General features: G+C 37.8%; 1 protein-coding gene across 1 annotated transcript; it reads right to left on the reverse strand.

Annotated features, from left to right (window-relative positions):
• Window positions 1-1,937: 1,937 nt before the first annotated feature.
• Window positions 1,938-12,987, reverse strand: LOC147070285 (guanine nucleotide-binding protein G(o) subunit alpha-like). The gene is made up of 7 exons (XM_085949419.1): window positions 12,523-12,987; window positions 10,456-10,640; window positions 7,976-8,136; window positions 6,705-6,833; window positions 5,932-6,046; window positions 4,320-4,494; window positions 1,938-3,601 (listed from the first exon to the last, which is right to left on the reverse strand). Exons 1-7 carry the CDS (start codon window positions 12,653-12,655, stop codon window positions 3,411-3,413), a joined length of 1,089 nt encoding a protein of 362 aa, XP_085805545.1. The 5' UTR covers window positions 12,656-12,987; the 3' UTR covers window positions 1,938-3,410.
• Window positions 12,988-20,519: the final 7,532 nt, after the last annotated feature.

Raw genomic sequence — 20,519 nt, forward strand, 5'->3', positions numbered from 1 at the left:
AGCATACTATGAGAAATAGAGCTCCCCGATTGGTTAGGAAGACGTTGGTGACAAAACTCTATTCTTTGAAATATACGACATATTACACCAACAATGAACTTTGTCAACGATTTTCACATGGTTTAAATTGACTTTTAATACTCAACTATTTTTCGGTATATAGATTAATTCATTTAGAATCACTTGGCATATTTAACTAAAAAACGACAAAATTGCAATATGTGAGTTATGATTCTAAGCGACTCATTTCTTAAAACATAATTATATCTGCTGATATTACATTTATCGCTAAAGGTGGATAGGTACAGTTTGGCTTAAGAGATCAAAGGAACTAAATTTGACAAACATTATACTATATACCTACCAAATGAAACAGATATTTTGTTTATACAGGAAGACAATAGTGCTATTCTAATAATTGAGGAGCTGGGTGGAAGAGTGATGTAAATGCTAAAGTATAGTTTTGAGCATGTATTAAATATTTTGATGACGGCGTTTTTTTAATGTCTCAGTATGTACATTTTGACAGAAACGACACAATATGTGGTCATCATATTTAATACCGATAGGTATTAGGGTTCGATACATAGTCACACTTAAGTAAATATGTCAGTTTATGCGTTATGTAGCCAATTAACACATAATGTGTGTTAAATAAATACATATTGTAAACGTAAATATAGTATTGAATGTCGTTTACTCAAATTATATCAAGTATCGATTATCTACTCAAAAACAAAAGACTAGCAGTATTAAAAATGTAACTTATTATATTAACTGATGTAGTGCTGCAATACTTGCAATTCAAGTAGAGTAGAAAATATTCACTGAATGAAAGGGGCAATGTTATCAGTCGTGCATGCATTTATTAAAAAATTACGTTAAAATTATTCAATGTTTATAATAAAATATATAAACTATTAATTCAATTTATATTATGCAGTTTTCATAGTCTTACCGTTGTAATTATGTAAATTCTATGCATAGGATTTATAATTAGTTAGTTTTACATAACGTCGACATCTTTGCATTTGGCCCTTAGTAAAGAGGGAATTGAGAATTTTAAAAACATTCATAGCAGAACACTTTAATTTTACTTATACCCCTCTTAATCCAGCTCCAGAACAATTGAAATATAATTTTTAACAAAAGGCTTCTCTTATTTTTAAAGGCAGTGGATAATATCATAATTATAGCTAATAGTAATTATCTTTAACTAGATAAAATTTATATACTTAAAAATAATTGCAACTGGAAGAATAATTATAGAAAAATGAAATGTAGACTTACTGTTTTGCATTCAGCAACTGAGGTTACTCGATTGTTTATATAATAATATGTATTAAAGTGTTTAGTGGAAACATAAAACAAGACCAAAATTTTCAAAATATTTAAATTACATAATATTATCGTCATTCTATCTTGTACACTTCGTAAATCTAAATCAACTTTTTTTTAAAGAGACTAAAAACAGACTGAATTTCGAATATGAAAAAGAACAAACTTTTCATGCAAATTGATGATTCCTGGCAATACTAGCGTATTCAATACAAATCAAATTACTGACCAAAATGGGATTTACTAGTTTTACAAGATAGACTGATGTAAATCCATGCATGTGTAAATGGGCTATTATACTGTATAATTATATTATTATTGATTTCCTTCATCAAGAAATCATTGATGAATTGCATACAAAATGTGTTATTGAAGAAAGGATGTAAGTAACTTAAAAATAACTAAGCAGTAAAAAAAATATAATGTAATTTGACAAGACGCAGCTGCACAGTAATAGTCCAAATCTTAGACAATAGTGATAAAATAAAATTTGTACTGACTTATTATCTAAACAAATTAATCTTACATCACAAAATATAAAGATTTGATACAATCGAGATAATATAATACTAAAACGTATAAAAATATACTCTTATTTATATGTATTATATTTTTCGAGGCTAGACTTGTGCGGAATTTTTGTGAATAATATTATAAGTGTCTATTTAAAGATGGAAGACATCAAATTTGTGACATTGTGGAATATTTTAGCAGTGAGTTCTACTTAAATATATGGGCGCCATGTTTACTCTACGTTATTCATTTACAGCAGATATGTCCAACTTCAAGTAGGCTGAGATTTACAACACTATCTAATTGTCATTCTTCAACTAAACGTTACATCTGACGTTACAAATATCACAAAGAAATGTTCAATTTCGCATTGTGTTTGAAAATTGGCGGCTCTCGTGGTGCAGTGTGCAAGGCGCAGGCCTTCCGTCACAGAGTTCTGGGTTTGATTCCCAGTGAGGTCAAAATATATTTACATAATCTAATATGTAAATTCCTCAAGCCTGGGTGTTTTACTACTATTATTGGGCTTCACGGCCTGTTGTGGTGTTTAATAAAGAAACAAAAAAAATTTTTTAGCTTCCTGCACAATTTGTAAAAATTCACTTACGGGATATTGACATTAGGCCATCGATCATCTCTTTTGTTCACTCCTGCGGCAGGCCGTGATTGATGCAATACGAATCAAATGATATGACGAGATCACGTGGCTTCTTCATGGGTAATGTCTCCCCTTTAAAACCCAATGAAATTATATTATATTACAACAGAATGTACACGTTTTTACATTTTCTCAACTCAATTGCTCTGGACATATGGTGAGATCAATCAAAATCCACCTGTGTTGGACATGCCTAATCTACGGTATATACTTAGTACTGTTTTGGTTGAGCACAGAGGTGACATACCCATCTAAGAATATGAAGCTTCCATTGCCAAAAACCGATAACTTCACGTATGTTAATAATAACAAAAAATACATAGGTATTCTATATTCACAATATGTTTTGTTTTATTGGCTTTACAATCGAATGTAAATTTGGCCGCCTCACAAAGAGGTTTCCCTACAATTTATTTTTATGAGAAATGGATGTTAGTCACTTGCCCAACTTGTTAGGTCGATGCTGTGAGTTTACACATTGAATAACATGTGAATTTACCAGAAATTAGAATTTGAGACTCGGCTAACAAGGAATTGCTAAACTTTCAAAATCCGTTTATGAAAAATTGATATGTCCAATTACAATGGTAATGGGACTTCTTGTGCGCCATTCAACGCTGTTGGAGACAAATAATTGACATGAAACAGCATTAAATGAAAATGAACATGTTACTTTTGATGTATTGAAGATGCATTGATGTATCCATACATATTATTATGTTGGGTGAGATAATACTATCATCTTCAATATATAAGGGGCGGACACTGGGCATCGCCAGCCCCCGTGCAAACTAAATTTGACAAAACATATATAATATCTTTAAATAATGGAAAGAGTGACACCCATACAGTTAATCAGTATGTACATAACACTATATGGATTATAGAGATGACAGTTTTTTTATAAGAGTGTAACTTGTCCCATATTATCAGCCATTACCATGTCCATAACAACTTGGAAGACACCTTGAATGTTTGAAGTGTCAGTTGCGGTCGTGAAGTGCGGAAAAACAAGCTTATTTTCATTCCTATTCTTTAACGAGAACTCAGCCTGGATAAATAATGCTGCGCTGTCAACGTCTCGATCTGGACCTGAAATATACAACAAAATAATTACTTAACCTTTTCTATCTGGTTAGTTGCCTTGGACAGGTTGCAGAGTTTTAACGACACACGTCGAATGTAGAGCTAGGCTTTAATAAAATCGCTATAATAACGATAATCTGTGGCTCAGTATTTCATAATTATAGAAACAGATGTCACTATGTGTTTAATTTTTTAGATTATACAAAGCAATCGACAGTGGCTACTAATTTGAGTTTAAAGTCGGCCGAGATAACTCGCGAAACTTGTATGTCCGACCAGTCGATCACGGCCACATAGAGTGAGAAAACTCGCTGAAGGCATAGAACCGGTTAAATACAGCACATAGAAAAATGGTTTGGGGAGGTCCATTTCCAAAATATATCTATAGTAATTTAATTCACATAGGAGGCGGGATCAATAAAATCTAGCAGGTCTTCAATCACGGCCTTCCACCCCGCTACATTCTCCATACTCAGACACTCCACAGTTTATGATACAGGAAATATCATTCATTCAAAATTCAAATTCAACAAACTAAATACATTTACATTGAACCTTTCTCAGTGGCGAATGGTGGAGATAGGCTCTGCAGATCGAACATAAACGGTGCACACAAAATTTTGTCAGTCATACTTATTTGTTTTCATTGAACTAAGAATACATATTGCAGATACTGTTAGTTAGTTTTTATAATGTTATATTTAAAACAGTTCTTGGCACTTACCTTTATAGTGTGGGAAATAATTTCGAAGGTGTCGCCCGGAATGCAAAATTTTATCTCTGAAGAGATCTAGCTTATTGAAGAAGAGGACAAACGATGCGTCGGAGAAGAAACGGTTGTTGATTATTTGGGAAAATAGGTTCAAGCTTTCGTGCATCCTGTTCACTGTTGGGTCCTCCTAGAAAATAGCACGATACATATTACATTTTTGCATTTTATTATAATGTACCTATAATAGTACAGGCGGCCCTTGACTTTCGCACGTAATTGGTTCCTGAAAATGTGTTCAAATGTTGAATGTTCGAAAGTAGTGTGATGTAAAAAAAAAACAAACATCAAAAAGTGTACTTTAAAACATTTATTTATCAATGGGTATAATACAGTTAACCATGAGTATTAGCAATCAGGTGTTTTCTTTATAAACTTGTCAAGAGATAGTTAAATATCACCATTTTACATATTTGAGAAGGTGACGGGGATCGGAGGAGAGAGGAGCGACTGCATGGAACCGCACAGTTTTTGCATTATCAACAAAAATCTAAATTTTAAGACATACGAAATAGGGAATTGTGCGAAAGTAGAACTTTTTGAAAGATGAGGGCCACCTGTATTCCATAAGTTATAATAGTTTAGAATTACAACTACAAAAAACAAATCTAAACATTAGGCATAATGCACATTGAAATTCGATTCGACATCAACATAATCCAATCTCAAAAAGGTCAATAAAGGTGCATTTACTACCACGCACACAGACGTGAATTAATCCAGAGTCGAAATATCAAAAACTCTACTGTCAAAATATTCAAGTCGGATAAACGTCATTGACAGTTTCAATTTGATCGCCGCTATTATTATGCTGCCTCTTTCTCTATTTGAACGACTGTTGCTTGAGATTAGCTTAAAAAGCGACTTGAGCGCTATGAATAGTATGAATTTGTCCATGGCAGCGGTGAATTAATACAATCATTAGTAACACTCATGCCGAATGCTTACAACTATGTTGCAGGTGTTTTTTATAAACCAACAATGTTGCATTAATGCTATGTGTGATGGTACGTTAACTATAAATATGTTCTGTAAATGACAATAAAATTCACATCAACAAAGTTGACACATTGCATTTGTATATGCAATCCAACTTTATGAAAGATATTTTTGAAACAGTTTTTATTTATATACAAATAGAATGTCTTTGCAATGATTTATTTGGCAAATGTGGCAAACCGAGGTTTTAACTGGTTCTATGGCTTCAGTGAGTTATCTCGCTCTATGAGGTTGTGATCGATAGGCCACACTACAAATTTCAAGAGTTGTCTCGCCCGACTTGAAACTCAAATTACTAGCCACTGTCGATTGATTTGCATAAACTAAAAAATTAAACAGACAGTGACATCTGCTTGAATAATAATATAAGACTAAGCCACTAATTATCGGTATTACAGCGATTGTAGTAAGAGCATCGCTCTACATTCAACGTGTGTCGTTAAAAATCTGCGGCCTGTCAGATACTGCCATAGTAATATCGTGAGGCTTAGATAAGGTTAAATGATAGAATTAAAAAGATTATGAAGTTACGTGAAGATATGATACAAATTATTGTCTTAGTACTTACAACAAGTGTCATATCGTATGCACTCAATGACACAACAAACAAGACAGCTTTCACATCATCAAAGCAGTAGATCCACTTCCGCCTCTGCGAACGCTGGCCCCCGACATCAAAAACACTAAAAAAAATAAAATACATGTTATTCAAGTTTACCTATGCCAACCTATCAAATTATTATTCCATACTTATGCGCGTAACGATTAGGTGGCCATTCAATATAATTAGCATGCTATTACCACATTTAAATAGCATGCTAATAATTATATCGATTGGCCACCTAATTGTTACGCGCTAGGTGCGTCTTTAGCATCCAATGTATTAAAAAGTAATTATCTAGTCAGCAGTCAATGTGTTAGTAGTGTCATGGAAACCGCGGCTGCATATACATGGCGGGTGGAGATGGGGCAACTCAAATCATTGTTACCACCGTAATAATACATCAGTAAGGCGTGTGAACCAATGTATTTTGAAAATCGTGATTAATAATTGATAAAATCAGATCCAGTTTGATTTTTGTTTGAAATTAGTGTATTTTAGCAGTGTGCGCAAGTTAAAAGTCCATAATATTGTATAATAAAATTATCGTGCTTTGTCGAATGTGTAAATTAGTATCAAAATGAATGTGTTTGGTCGGATCCGACTCTAAATGATGTACCTAATATTAATAATCTACCACTCCACTCCCTCGGATCGTAAAGCACAATACGTTCTAGTGTTACACATTTGGTTAATATTACAATTTTAATGATAGATAGTTCAGATAGAATAATGAATACCTGATAACCACATCATCGATATTGAAATGAGTTTCCATAATTCCTGTTGTGCGAACTCGGGCTCGTAAAACATCAGTTGGCGTGGGAACATATTTATCGTCAAGTAACCGGTCCATATTTTCAAATAAGCTAGAAATTATAAACATACACACATTAGCTTGAGAGCGATGCAATAGCCTTGATGTAAGTGTAGTAGAGAAATAGCAACAGAAACGATAATCACATTTGGCCTGCTTTATTGCAGTGCACTAGAAGAATGGCATCTTGAAATTGATATTTACTTTAAAAATGTAATTTTTCTGAAGGCCCGCAATCATTTTGGATGTGCCTATACAAAAATTTCCCAAATTGAGTGGTAGACCACTACTTATAACTTATGATACAGGATCAGTAGATCACGGTCTACTTGAAGTTGAACATGCCTGCACTATATTATAAGTATGGCTGACTATAGTCAGGCCGTGATACGAAACATGAATTCCAATCGTAATGCTAGTTATTGCTCAAACTTCGAATGCAATATGTTTGTCATATATTGAAAAAATTTTAATATGTTAATAACTAACGAAATATTCAAATGAAAATCTTAATTTACTGCGTTGCATTCGAAAATAAGCAATAACTAGCACTACCATCTTAACTCTCAATTCAGTGCTGCAGTCTGACTATAGTGGGGTTTCATATTAAGTAAAATAATAATAAATTATTCATTTCAGATTTAATTAGTTACAATAGGATAGTATTTCACATTATTGGTTTTTAACTCATTGAACCAATGACATTAATATGGACGAATCATCTAGAAAAGAAAATGACACTCACTTTATTGTCGGGTCTGCCGAATGGCATAATCTGTTCTAACGCCATTACAATAAAGGTGATATTGCTATAAATTCCTGATGCTTTTTGTTGGGTCTGCCGAATGGTTCGGTTCGAACGGGTTCGCTCAAATGAAGATTGACATTAGAAACACTGCTCTAACGCCGTGTCATATTGCTATAAATTCCCGATGCGTGATATCGCATAATGGAAATTGCGTGACGTCTACCTATACATGCCAATGCGCGAATCTACTTGCTAGCTATTGTATTGAGTGCGTCATCCATTAATAATGTCATTGCATTGAACTAACAAATGTTCTCATAACAACCCAATGGGTCCTTGCCTACATCATCGCTACAAAATAAGTATGATATTCATTTTAGTAATTATTTCTAACTTAGGGTGGCATTTTTATGAATATTCTTGTATAGTGGATATTGACTACTCACTATAATGCCGAGTCGTTGAGTTCATATTCATATCCTCGTGCGACCGCGAGACGTACTCCTCGGTCTCTCCAGAGAGCTTGCAGGGCGGTGGCCACGGCCAGCATCACTCGGAATTGAAGATCGAAAACGCTCCGACTCAGCAAAACTTGCTGGGCATGGATCTGTAAAGAATTTGAAATATTATTGAAACACCGATATATTCATATTGAATTTCTATCAATAACTGACCACGAAACCACCATCACCATAGAATACGCCACGGTATTTGCAATAATATTTTTACGATGTTTATGATTATGGAGCAAGTTGTGTAATTGTTTCCCTTAATTCCACAAAATTTCTTCCTTGAACGCGGTGACAAAGATTCGATACTAAATGATTATTTAATATTTACTTAGATTAGATGAGCAAACTTTATGGACAATCGGCAGCACCTAAAATGATTAGGCCCAACAAGGATTTTTATAAATCATTCTGAGAACCGTGGGTTGCTAATCGCTGACCTAATAGAAATATTATACAAATGATTATCCAACAGACAGAGCAAATTGATTTATTCGTAAGTAATGAGATTGCAATATGAGAAACTAGTGACAGCTATATATCGCAAAATGGAGAAATAAAAAAGATTCAAGAGTTTGGAGAATTTGTAATCTTAGTTCAATGAAAACAAATAAGTATGACTGACAAAGTTTAAAATGCACTATTTTTGCCAGATCTCCACAGCCTATCTCTCTCTACCAGCGCTCGAAATGAAAAAATTTATGAACCGGAGCGCTCGACATTTTTCTGAAGATGTTTACATAATGATTACCAAATTTTATGTGTAATTTAAAAAAAAATAGGTGTAAGGCATAAAGCCCACCAAAAAAGCGTTCGATGCGCTCACTACTGAGTAGGCCCCCTCCCACCCGCGCATTGCCCTTCACCTATGTAATAAGGGGCCCAAGAAGCACAAAATAATTATTATTATCAGCGTCTCTCATAACAAAGCAATAAAAATAGTATATTATATCTCGGGGCTTGTAATTACGCAATAACTAAACAATGAGTTCTCTGTTATTAAATAATGGCTTCTCGCCGACGACGACGGCTTCTATCGACGACGCTTCCAGAGCGTGATTTTGCTCGCCGTGTTCAATGAATGGACTACGTTGTATTTTCGTTAATTCGTCCGGCTGAAAAGCCACCAACGGTGATTCATGGGGCAGGCGGGCACAAAGCGTCGTCAAATCCAGTGTGTGCTGGCGTATTTGATTACTTTGTATTTTCGATGATTTACACGCCACTTGTGAAATTTTGCGCGACAGCCCCACTCGCTCCGTTAAGTGGGTTTTACGCCTTATATTTTCTATTATATGGCATATATCACTTCCCTCCATTTTCGCAAGTGAATAGCAAGCTGTCACTTTTATTTTGTTGTCTGGTTTTTCGTCTGGATTTTAGGACTTGGAGGTGAAAATAACACACACCGGAATTGTTTTGGAAACGGCAAGGTATAGTTAAGTTAATATTATAATAGTTACATTTTTAATAATTTATTTTACTCGAGGACGAAATGTACGTGTTTGCGATTTGGCTGTTGCAGCGTTCTGCCCGCCATCTTGTGTTTCGCTTTCAACCGGAAGCATTGTCAAAAAAAAACGGCGACGTTGCAATATTTTTCAACTGTCATAAGCTACGGCATTGCCGGCTCTATTATTTATTATTTATTTTCGTAATCAGCGCTTTACTATTTGTTGGATTTGATACCGACTCGGGCCTCTCCAGATACACAGAGACATCCACAAATGGGGACCATACGGGGGTGTAACACATATCTAGCTCAGACGGTCAAAATATTTTTTCCACGAGACGGAGCGATAATTTTACCAATTTCACGAACCGGAACGGCATTCCGGTCCATTTCAAGCCCTGCTCTCTACTCTTCGCCACTGAACTGTACCTAAATTGTATTGTAAATATGGCGACTCTCATGGTGCAGTGCGTAAGGCGCTGGCCTTTCATCGGGGAGTTCCGGGTTCGATACCCGGTGAAGTCACAATATATTTATGTGATTTTCTCAAAGCCTGGGTGTTTGTGGTTGTTTCACTTCTATTACTAAATACACTACTGTCATTGGGCCTCTTGGCCTGTTGTAGTGTTAAAAAGAATATAATATACTTATAATTATTTTCAATGATTATAATACGTTGATAACTAACAATGTTTCACTACTCATTTCGTTTGTTATAGTCTGTTTAGTGGAAGCCAGCGACAAAACATATTTTGAAAATAGCCGGTATACAGGATTATTTGTTAGGTTAGGTTAGGTTATCATTCTTGAATTTTGAATTTTGAGGAAATCGGCTATGAAAACTGCCACTGTTCCCGCCTGGCTTCCAGTAAACAGACTTGTACCGTTAATTCTAGTTTATCAGGAAGACTTCGCTACTGTTGGAATGGCAAGAAGCTGTACTACATTATATATTTTTGTTCACCTTATTGGAGGAATCTTGCAAGTTGATGCGTAAGCGGCCCATTCCTGTGAGGACATACTTCATTGAAGCCAGAAGGTTGTCCAGCATCGTTGGACGGAACGCACTTCGTTCGGCGCGGCTGAATCCATAGCTATGTATGATTTTCATCTGCTTCACCAAAGTGCTTTTACCACTTTCTCCAGCCCCTGAAAAGTTATAACTATATAATTAAAATGGCAATGTACTGGACAAATGCCGTCATACAGTGGTACCCATGGGGCACTAAACGCCCACAGGAACGCCCTAAACCCGCTGGATAGACGAGCGCATAAAGTTCAGTGCATGTACGTAGCAGCAAAGAACTAGGGATCGAGAAGAGTGGGGGAGGCGTTCATCCAGTAGAGGAACGACCCCGTCTGATGATGATGATGTAATTGAAGAATGTTATGCATTGTATATTCGACTTTTTCTGATTGAGCATACTAACACGTTTTGTAAAATTTTCGGAATCTATCTGGCTGACTTCAGTGAAACAGCAAATAATTTTCAACTATAGGTGCGACCAAATTTTGGACTCGCTTGCATTCAGAGAGCGAACGTCGAGGTGTGAATTCGTCGTGTTTCGTGATGGCGACGGGGGTATTAATTCTTTAATCGTCAAAAGATGACTAAAAACGTTACCCATTTACTTGAAAAAGAAAACATATCAATGAATATATTATTATTGTTACTAATAGAACAATAAACAGAACATTAAATGGACGCATGTTGGATTTATATGACAAATTACATTTCTTTTATTTTGTTAACTGTCAATTCATGGTGGAACTGCATTGTATTGTTGTTTTTATTTAATAAAACGCAATTTTTTTATAGTACATATTCCACTTTTAATTATTATATTAGGACCGGTTTCTTCCGCCCCACTGAGGCGGTGGGGAATATGTACTATAAAAAAATTGCGTTTTATTAAATAAAAACAACAAATTATATTTCGTTCGGCATGCGTCATTTGCACCCGCGACCCGGCCACGATCTTTTTAGACCATACCTCAACTGAGGTATAGCCTTAAGTAATATTGCCAAATTCCAATACTGGGATTCAGAATTGTCAACAAGTAGTTCGCTTTCACCTTGCTCCCACAAAATTATACGTCATTCAAATACTCCCAGATTGCCTTTTGATTTTCATCAAAGTACATCTATTGATTTAGCTTTTGTAGCCTTAAGCCGCGTTGACATGATCCGAGTACACTCGGACCGAGCGCACTCGTACAAGACACCCTCATACTAGTTACTCCCATACGAGCTAGCTCGGAAGAGTAGAACGCGGTCCGAGTAGCTCGTATAGGGGTTACATTACTTTTAAAAACTATCCAACACCATCTGCAATTTGTACTATTAATTCAATGAAAACAAATAAGTATGACTAACAAAGTGTACGCTATTTTTGTTGGATCTTCACAGTCTACCACTACTATGGTGGTTTGGTTTAGGCAGGGTTTAATTAATTTAATAAACTAACGAGGACCATCGACAACAAATACGAATGACTTATCTAAATCAAGCCGTAATCATTTTGGTATGTTATGGGCGATTCAACAAAATAGCGCACACTTTTTAATTCATATTTATTTGTTTTTAAGAATACATATTACACATATTGTTGGTTTATTTTTTAAGTCATGCCTAAACCAAACTATAGTAGATAAAAAAATACTATTACATCTATAAAATATCCAAATTTATGAATGATGGAATTGTATACTTTTAGATATTTTATAGATAGACGAGTATTTTTTGACTATTATTTATCATGGCTTGGTTTTCGCTTAGTTTAATTGAATATTAAAAACTAACCAACACCCTCTGTAAATTGTAGTCTCATTTCAATGAAAACAAATACGTATGACTGACAAAGTTTGTTGCGCACTATTTATGGCGGATTTAAACAGCCTACCTCCACCCTTCGCCACTGCTTAATAGGTACTAATAACATGACAAGAAAACTTTGAAAAAGATTGCAGTTCTTACAACGATTGTGTAATAATGATTCATAGATTGCATTGAGTTGAGGTCTAGACTTACCCAAAAGAAGAATCTTGATGATTTTGCTCTGTTCCTTGGCTAGGACCCCGAGCTCCCGATCTATGTCGCTGGAGTGCCTCCTGGCCGCCTCCATCTCCACACTTTCGCGATGCAAAGTTAGGCACGCCCCCATATTAACAATTTGTTCCCATTACACGACATCGTAAAAAATACCGACTGGTTTAGACAAATTTAAAATAACGTCTAAACTAAACAAATTCACGCAATATAATCGGACAATTCCAATGAATCACTATGATTCGTTGATTGTAAAACATCAATTTAATTTATTCTTCTTTCTAATCTTTCATAATCTCATCTTTCTTACGTCTTGACTAATGAATATTCTCACGAGCCTTTCTCCTCAATTGTTAATATTGTTCATCTCCTCTAATACGCTGTCAGCGAATACAATAGTATTCGCTAGAAATGTAAATAACAACAGCAATATGTTTTTATTGTTCTATCTGGAACTTTACGCAAGTTTAATAACTTTGCGCATAAATTATCAATTCACTTTCGAAATCATAGCTTGTAAATAAATGCATCAACAGTTATTCTGACAGGCGTCAGTAAATACACGGAATAAATTCTTTATGGTAAATACTTTAATTTTGTTTATAGGAAATAATATTGTCTATATGCCATAAATTTTTTGCAATGCATTTTTCAAATATTGTTGGTGGTAGGTAGTTATTAATTATTTTTGTAACCATTTTTTAGAATCACAAAATTATTGCGAACACACATACGCAATATTGATCTTATGCGATTGAAATAAAATTTTAATATAACTATGGGTTCAAATAGACTGACGATCGGGCACATTCGTCGTTGTTTTGTAAAAAGGGCGAATCAACCATTTTGGCGAAATCGAGATTTTAATGAAAATACAATATGTACCCCACTAGCTTTGTTGTGTAAAAACGGCGAATTTTTATCTCCACAGGAAAGTACTTAAAAATGATAATCGACTAAAATTTAATTAATTAAAATTACGAAATAAAAAGCAAATGCGACATATTAGGCCTTTTAAATTTTATATAATAATACCTATTATAATGACAGTATTCTTTCTAAGCTTTATGTTAGATATTATTATAATCATCTACAGGTAAAAAACAAATAAATGTCAAAAGTTAAAAATCCTCCTCCTGTAAAGTAGCATTTTGGTTAATTCGCCCTTTTTACAAAACAATGACGATATATGCTAAGAGCGTTTTAGTGTCTATGATCAAATCTATGCCATTCCGACATATTATACATACATGTATGAGAGCTATGACATCGTACATTACACATTACACATAAGAAACGGGTTTTTCGACATATATGACCGATCGTCATAGAGTGTATTTGAAGCATATAGGTAGGTAGGTATTCTATAAATATTGAAAAACTATTATGCCAGCGCACCATTGGCGAGCCAAAAGTCCGAGGACTTGCGATCCACACACGAAAGCGAATATTCGCCAATCAAGCTCGTATTGACTTACGGGAAAGAGCACGCTTGCGCGATCGCCTTGCGTCTTGAGTGCGAATTTGCAGCGAATAATCATTGCGATTTTCGGGAACGCTGTCGACAGCGAATTATTCGCGACGCACAGATTTCGGAAGGGAATTAAGTTATTATCTTACAAAGTTCAATATTGAGCGCTGCTATTGTTTGACGTTTCGGTATCGAGCATTCAAATACCTACCTATATCAATCATTTTATATTATCATTGATGCAATTTGTCTCCAACACTGCCATCTATTCGCATTTACCCCGTCAAAATATCCCAAAAAAAGCACCCGCATCGGTATGGAAGGTCCGGTCAAAAGAGTCTCAAAAAATAGCAAAATATATGACAAATTGAAGTTTTCATTATATTGTTAGATCTCCTGCGTGCATAAATGTTTCATATTTGTTCATTAACAACAAGTAAATAGGGGGCATTACAGCGCCGTTGGCTTTTTTCGAAACTCTTTTGACCGGACCTTCCGTACCGATGGCGCGTGTTTTTTTTTTGGGATATTTTGACGGGGTACTTAGTGAAAATATAAAAATGCGAATTTTTCATGTAATTTCAATGGAAAAACCATAAAAATACATGAAAAAATATGCAATAAAATTACTCATAGGTATGTATTTAAAAAATGTGGAAAAATTGTTTTGTGTAAAAACTTGACGGCCGCTCAAAATCAAATTTCTGATGTATTTAGTCTATGGCTCCAACCAATGCTACCACCTTACGCGAATTGGGTAAAGATTTAGCAATTCTGAAAGCGCGATAGTGTACGTATATTTTTCATATTTAATTCATAAAAATTATAGAATATTTGGCGTAAAATATTAATATTATTAACAATTTTAAATCTGGCGCGGAAATAAAATTATTTAGTCTATACTGCGCAGAGAGTCTTTCAATCTTTTTGGCGCAGAGATTAGACTCCTTCTTCCAGTCTTCAATCTCTTTGATACTGGGTCTGCCAAACGCGAAATTCGCATCAAATGCAAGCGGTAGCGACAGCGACAGCGGCTGCGTTGCGAATTCGCTGCGAATATTCGCGTTGGTTTGTGCGAGCCTCGAACGATTTGCATGCTCTGCTACTGAGCAACGAACGAATAAAAAAGTTGAACTGTCAAAAGACAAAAGTTGGGATTATCGTAATAATAAAACTCTTATTATTCTTGTTGACTCTGAAGTCCCTTGAGATGTTGATCGTATTTTTTGCCTTGTGTTATTTTGTGCTGGCCCCTTTTTACCCCCTTTTTTCTCGATTATTCACCTCTCTGGTTGCTCATCTTGTTTTACCGGCTAGCAGGACTGACGCTTCTATCGTAGCGTGCTTTGTCTTTGGTTTTTAAATTTGATATGTCTCAAGGAAACCAGGTAGGTGTTCTCTGGACTTCAGAGTCAACAAGAATAATAAGAGTTTTAATGGTAGGTAAAACTCCTTTCATTATTCGCTATTGACTCTGAAGTCCCTTGAGATATCTGTTTGTTATCACCTGGTAAAGCAAGATAGATCCTGCAAGATAGGGTAGATGAACCTAACATGAGAATTAGGTATAACATCTCCTCGCTTTTAGGCTCAGTGCACCGGGCTGAACCGAGAGGTCAACATATTTTGTTCCCCCGCTGTAGAAGTCTGTGTGTCTATCGGTCTCTGGTAAAATGTTTTAAAAGTAGCTTCTTGGCGCCAATTACCTCTCTGCAGGATGTCATCTATGGGGTAGTTCTCTAACCAATTCAGAGAGTCGACTGCTGATCGAGTACTGCCTGGTGATTCCCCTGCATCAGCGAGTACTGACTTCACCCAATTTCCGATGACTGCTCGAGTCGCAGGTTTTGGGGGGCCTCTTGACGAGATAAATAATGCCGGAATATTATCACCCTCTTCTCTTCTCTCATTGGAAACGCAGATAAGTTTTCGTAGCCAAAATACTGGATCGATGTTTTGGCAACTGGAAGCGCTTAATTTCCATCCAGATTGGCGGTGCCTTGATGTGTCTGTCTTGGAACCAAACACTGGCCATAGAATTATATGGTCGCCATTATCGACTAGGCCATTATCCGCTACACTGAGTAGGGTAAGGTCATGAACCCGTCGTCCCGATGCGAGTAATAATAATATAGCTGTTCTGCGTGAAATTTCATATAGGTTGTATTCTAGTTGTGTTGTTTTCTTGAGGTAGTCCACGATTATTCTTGGATCCCAAATCGGTGGTTTTGTAGGTCTAGTCTTGCGGGTGGATATGGTTTTTAACATATTATGACGCACTACTATGTTACTGCTGTGGGTCTTTCTATGCTTATTGACCGCTAAAGTGATAAATATTATCAAATTTAGGGTAGGTTTCTATCAAAATATTAGCACTTATTGTAACAATTACACGAAGCTGGTTTTTATTGTTGCAATAAGTGCGATATTTTAAGAGCAGCAAGATAGGTGCTGTTAAAATATCGCACTTATTGCAACAATAAAAACCAGCTTCGTGTAATTGTTACAATAAGTGCTAATATTTTGATACAAACCTACCCTAAGTTTGATACTATTTATCAATTTAGTGTTCGATAAGTATAGAATGGACCCACTGATGTCTTTACTGATCATAGGTTTGCAAAAGGTAGCTATGGCTGACTTATGTACAAGAATAGTGTTATATGAATGACCTTCCTTATTGTATAAGTGACCCAGGTATCTAGCCACTTCAATCGGCTCGGGGGTATTATAGCTTATCGTGTTGGCCATGCACCATGTCTTCCATTTGTCCCATGCAGGTCTATAAGTCTTCAAAGTGGATGGTCGCCAGCCGGAAGTGAAAAGTGATCGGTCTAGAAACTAGCTAGAAACTAACTCTGCCCACCCAAAATTATCCATAACTGGAGTGATAGGTCCCGGACTTGTGGAGGTGGATGGTTTGTCACCGTATCCACTAGAAATGACTCCAAGTGCGGGATCGAGTACGGGGGTTCCAATGATCTCTGCTGTAGGTCTGCGCTCCAAAAAAACTTCTTCCACCATGGGGCCACTAGTAAATATTTTCCCCTTGCCATGTTCAGGTGTGCCAATACTTGTGGAATTAGATTCGGTGGAGGGAATATCCAGGCTAGTTTGAAGTCCCACTGTCGACTGAAGGCATCGTGGAACAGTGCAAGGGCATCGTTCGGATTTCGTGAGACATACGTTGCGACAACATGGGCTGTGTTGGACGCGAACAGGTCTACGTCTGGGAGTCCCCATCTTTGAAATAGGGGAGCTGTAGCCGCCATAACTAGGTGCCATTCTGGGATAATTTTGCTGCGTGAGAGATGGTCTGCCACGCAGTTGTATTTTCTTGGAAGGTATTGTGCGGTCAATGATATACTGGCCAGGTTGGCGATTTCCAGGATCTGTCGGCAAAGACTTAGTAGGGTTGCAGACTTTGTGCCCCCTTCGTTGTTAATGTAGGCCACCACTGTTTTGTTGTCGGTTTGTAGGAGTAATTCTGATCCCCTGAGCGTTTGCTCCCGGAGTTGTATGGCTGAGAGTACTGCATACAGCTCTTTTCGGTTGGAGTGCCACGAGGATTGGCGTTTTGTCCATGTACCTGATAGGTGGTACTCGTCTAACTGCGCTCCCCAGCCTGAATCGGCTGCGTCTGTGGTGAGGAAGTTATTGTAGGTTGCCCTGTGAATCTTTCCTGAGGAGCCCACCGCTCAAATCCACCACATGATGTCCTCTCGAGCTTGTGGTGGAATCGATGTTGATTTGTGAGGATGGCTCCTTGAAAATTGAGCGCTCGTACGTTGTAGACGTCAGCAATGCAACCTCCCCTGTGGAGTGACGAAGGTTGCAAAGTTGAGTCGCCTGAGGAGGCGTTGGGCCTGCCTGAGCGACCAACTGCCTTTTTGGATCTGCAATTGCAGGTGGTGACGAAGTGATGTGCACTTCTCTGTTGATAGATATTGCCGATTGTTGTGAGTATTCCACGTGATACCCAAGAACTCCCGCTGTTGGGTTGGAATCAGACAAGATTTTTTCTTGTTGATTATCCAGCCTAGTGACTGCATGAAATCTATCATATAAGTCAGTTGCGACAGAAGAATCTCTTTGGACTGATTTGCCATCAGAAAGTCGTCTAAGTAAGTGACGATTCTCATACCCTTTCCCCGGAGGTGTTCGGCCATCCAGTTTGTTAATGAGGCAGTCTAAAAAAAAAAAAAACTCGACTACAAATCGCAGTCCTCAGTTCCCAATGAATACGACAAAATATTCATCAGAATCACCTCCGCCTTGCGCTACTAAGAATTTTCCAGGGTTTTTGCAAGGCGGTTTCATAGGCCCTGGCCGAATTTAAATTAGCAATACCCGATGCGGGTAGAAGAACAGTTTTCAATAAGGCATATTCTCTCAGCCGGCACAATTTTCATTTGACTAGCATCAAGTAGAGTAGTTTGCGTGCCAAAGTCCTTAAGAAACCTCGAAAGTAAATGCGAGATATCCATGAAGGAATCTAGAAAAAAAAAAAAGTCTTGGTGATGCCGACAGTCCGAACGGAAGGCACGTGAATTGAAGGAGTTTTCCTTGGTAAACTAGCAGACGAAATCGTGATGTTGTATAGCTATAGGTAAATGTAGGTACGCTTGGCTTAGGTCTATTTTTACTAACCAGTCTTCCCTTTGCAGGAATGTTGGGACCTTGGAATGGTGGAACAGTTTGAACGGCCTTGGTTGTAGGAAACCGTTTAGGCGTTTTAGGTTGAAGACGGGTCGTTGACTGCCGTATTGCTTCCTTACTAGGAACAGGGTTGAGAGGAAGCTCAGAGATGGTTCTGCCAATTCCAATACTCCCGATTTCTTCAGTTCCGTGATTTGTGAAGTGATCTCCGGCGATTGTCGCGTTTGGAAATCCTTCTGGAATTGTACGGAAGGTACGAGTACTATTAGAGGGGGTTTCTTTATAAACGGAATACGGGTTCCCGTTATTATTTTTAATAATGGTGGTGGTGCACCTTTGACCTCCCAGATTTCCTGGAAATGCTGGAGGCGTCCCCCTTTGTACGTGGTGAGGGAGACCCGGTCACCTGCGTCTAGGGTAAGTGCCCCTCGCACCACCTCGGTTATCTCTGGGAATACCTCGGTTGGATGGGCATGGGCCTCTCGGCAAGCCACCCCTAACCTGGTCAGGTATCCTCCTCGTGTATCCCTGCCTCCGAAAAGTGTCCTTGTGTCCACCTGACGAAGTGCTAGGTTGACTCTCCCTGCCCTGGTCAACCACTTTGGTGGTCTGATCGAAGACCTTCTCACGACCCCCACCTCTTTCTAGGAACACCGCCAGTTTATCTTTATTGAAGATATGTTCGGCGCTAGGTGGGATCCTGTTAAGAGCCTCTCGGGTGAAGGTGTCTTTTATACCGGAGAGGATTTTCTTCCGCCTCGTCTGAACCAACTCTGCCCGTTTTCCACAAAGGATTCGGGTGACGTCCTCAGACACTTTGTTGAGTGCTGAAGAGGGCCCGAACTCCTTTACGACCGTCTCAAAAAGAGCCGTACCGATGGTGTGGTTGCTAACAAAGTCGACCACTCGCTGTAACGCGTCCCGAATACACTCCTTTTGAGCGAGCATCGCATTTTGGAGGCCGGCGATCGTACGCTCCATTAGATGTATCGTTTGCAATGAACGATCGTAGGGGCGTAACTCATCGTTGGGTCCCAATTCAACGAAAGACGGGGCCGCCAAATATTGTTTTTGGGTTTCAGCGTAGCGAACCCCCGCCCAATTATCTGTGTCAAACAGTTGGAGCCTGGTAAGTTCCGCTACCCGAGCTTTGTCTGGCGTCGGAAAAGCAGGCTCCTGAACTACGACACTAAATACAGGTAACGGAATCCTGTTGGGTTTTTCCGCTGTTTCAGGCCTTGCGGGTGGCCGTTAAAAACTTACCGGAGAGTCGATGTTTACCGTCGGCCTCTGCGGAGTAGGCACCACTGCAGGCAGACCCTGTTGGGTCAAGATTGAAAAAATCTGCGATACCTTGTTATCCAGTGGCATAACTGTTGCCCTCAGTTCACCCACTGGATCGTCCAACAGAAATTCTGACTCATTCGAGTCAGTCTCCATCGCTAGTCCCTCCGTGACGTTGTTGGCTTCATTAGGCTCCATGTTATTGCACAAATTTCACAATTTAAGTGCACTTGAACGTTTGACAAAATTTTTTCGCTTCTGAACAAAGGAAAAACAATCAGATAATGAATAACCAAAGACAAAGCACGCTAAGATAGAAGCGTCAATCCTGCCAGCCGGTAAAACAAGATGAGCAACAAGAGAGATAGATAATCGAGAAGAAAAGGGGGTATAAAGGGGCCAGCACAGAAGAACACAAGGCAAAAAATACGATCAACATCTCAAGGGACTTCAGAGTCAAAAGCGAATAATGGCAAGTGGGTGGTTAGAATTTTCAATAGTTTGCTCACTGAGCCAATCGATGTATAGCCGAATGTCACTAACAAATCAATAGGTAGGTAGGTAT

Source organism: Rhyacophila brunnea, unplaced genomic scaffold (assembly GCF_057557595.1).
Source record: "Rhyacophila brunnea isolate RB1 unplaced genomic scaffold, BYU_Rbru_1.0 scaffold_22, whole genome shotgun sequence".
Lineage (NCBI taxonomy): Eukaryota > Metazoa > Arthropoda > Insecta > Trichoptera > Rhyacophilidae > Rhyacophila > Rhyacophila brunnea.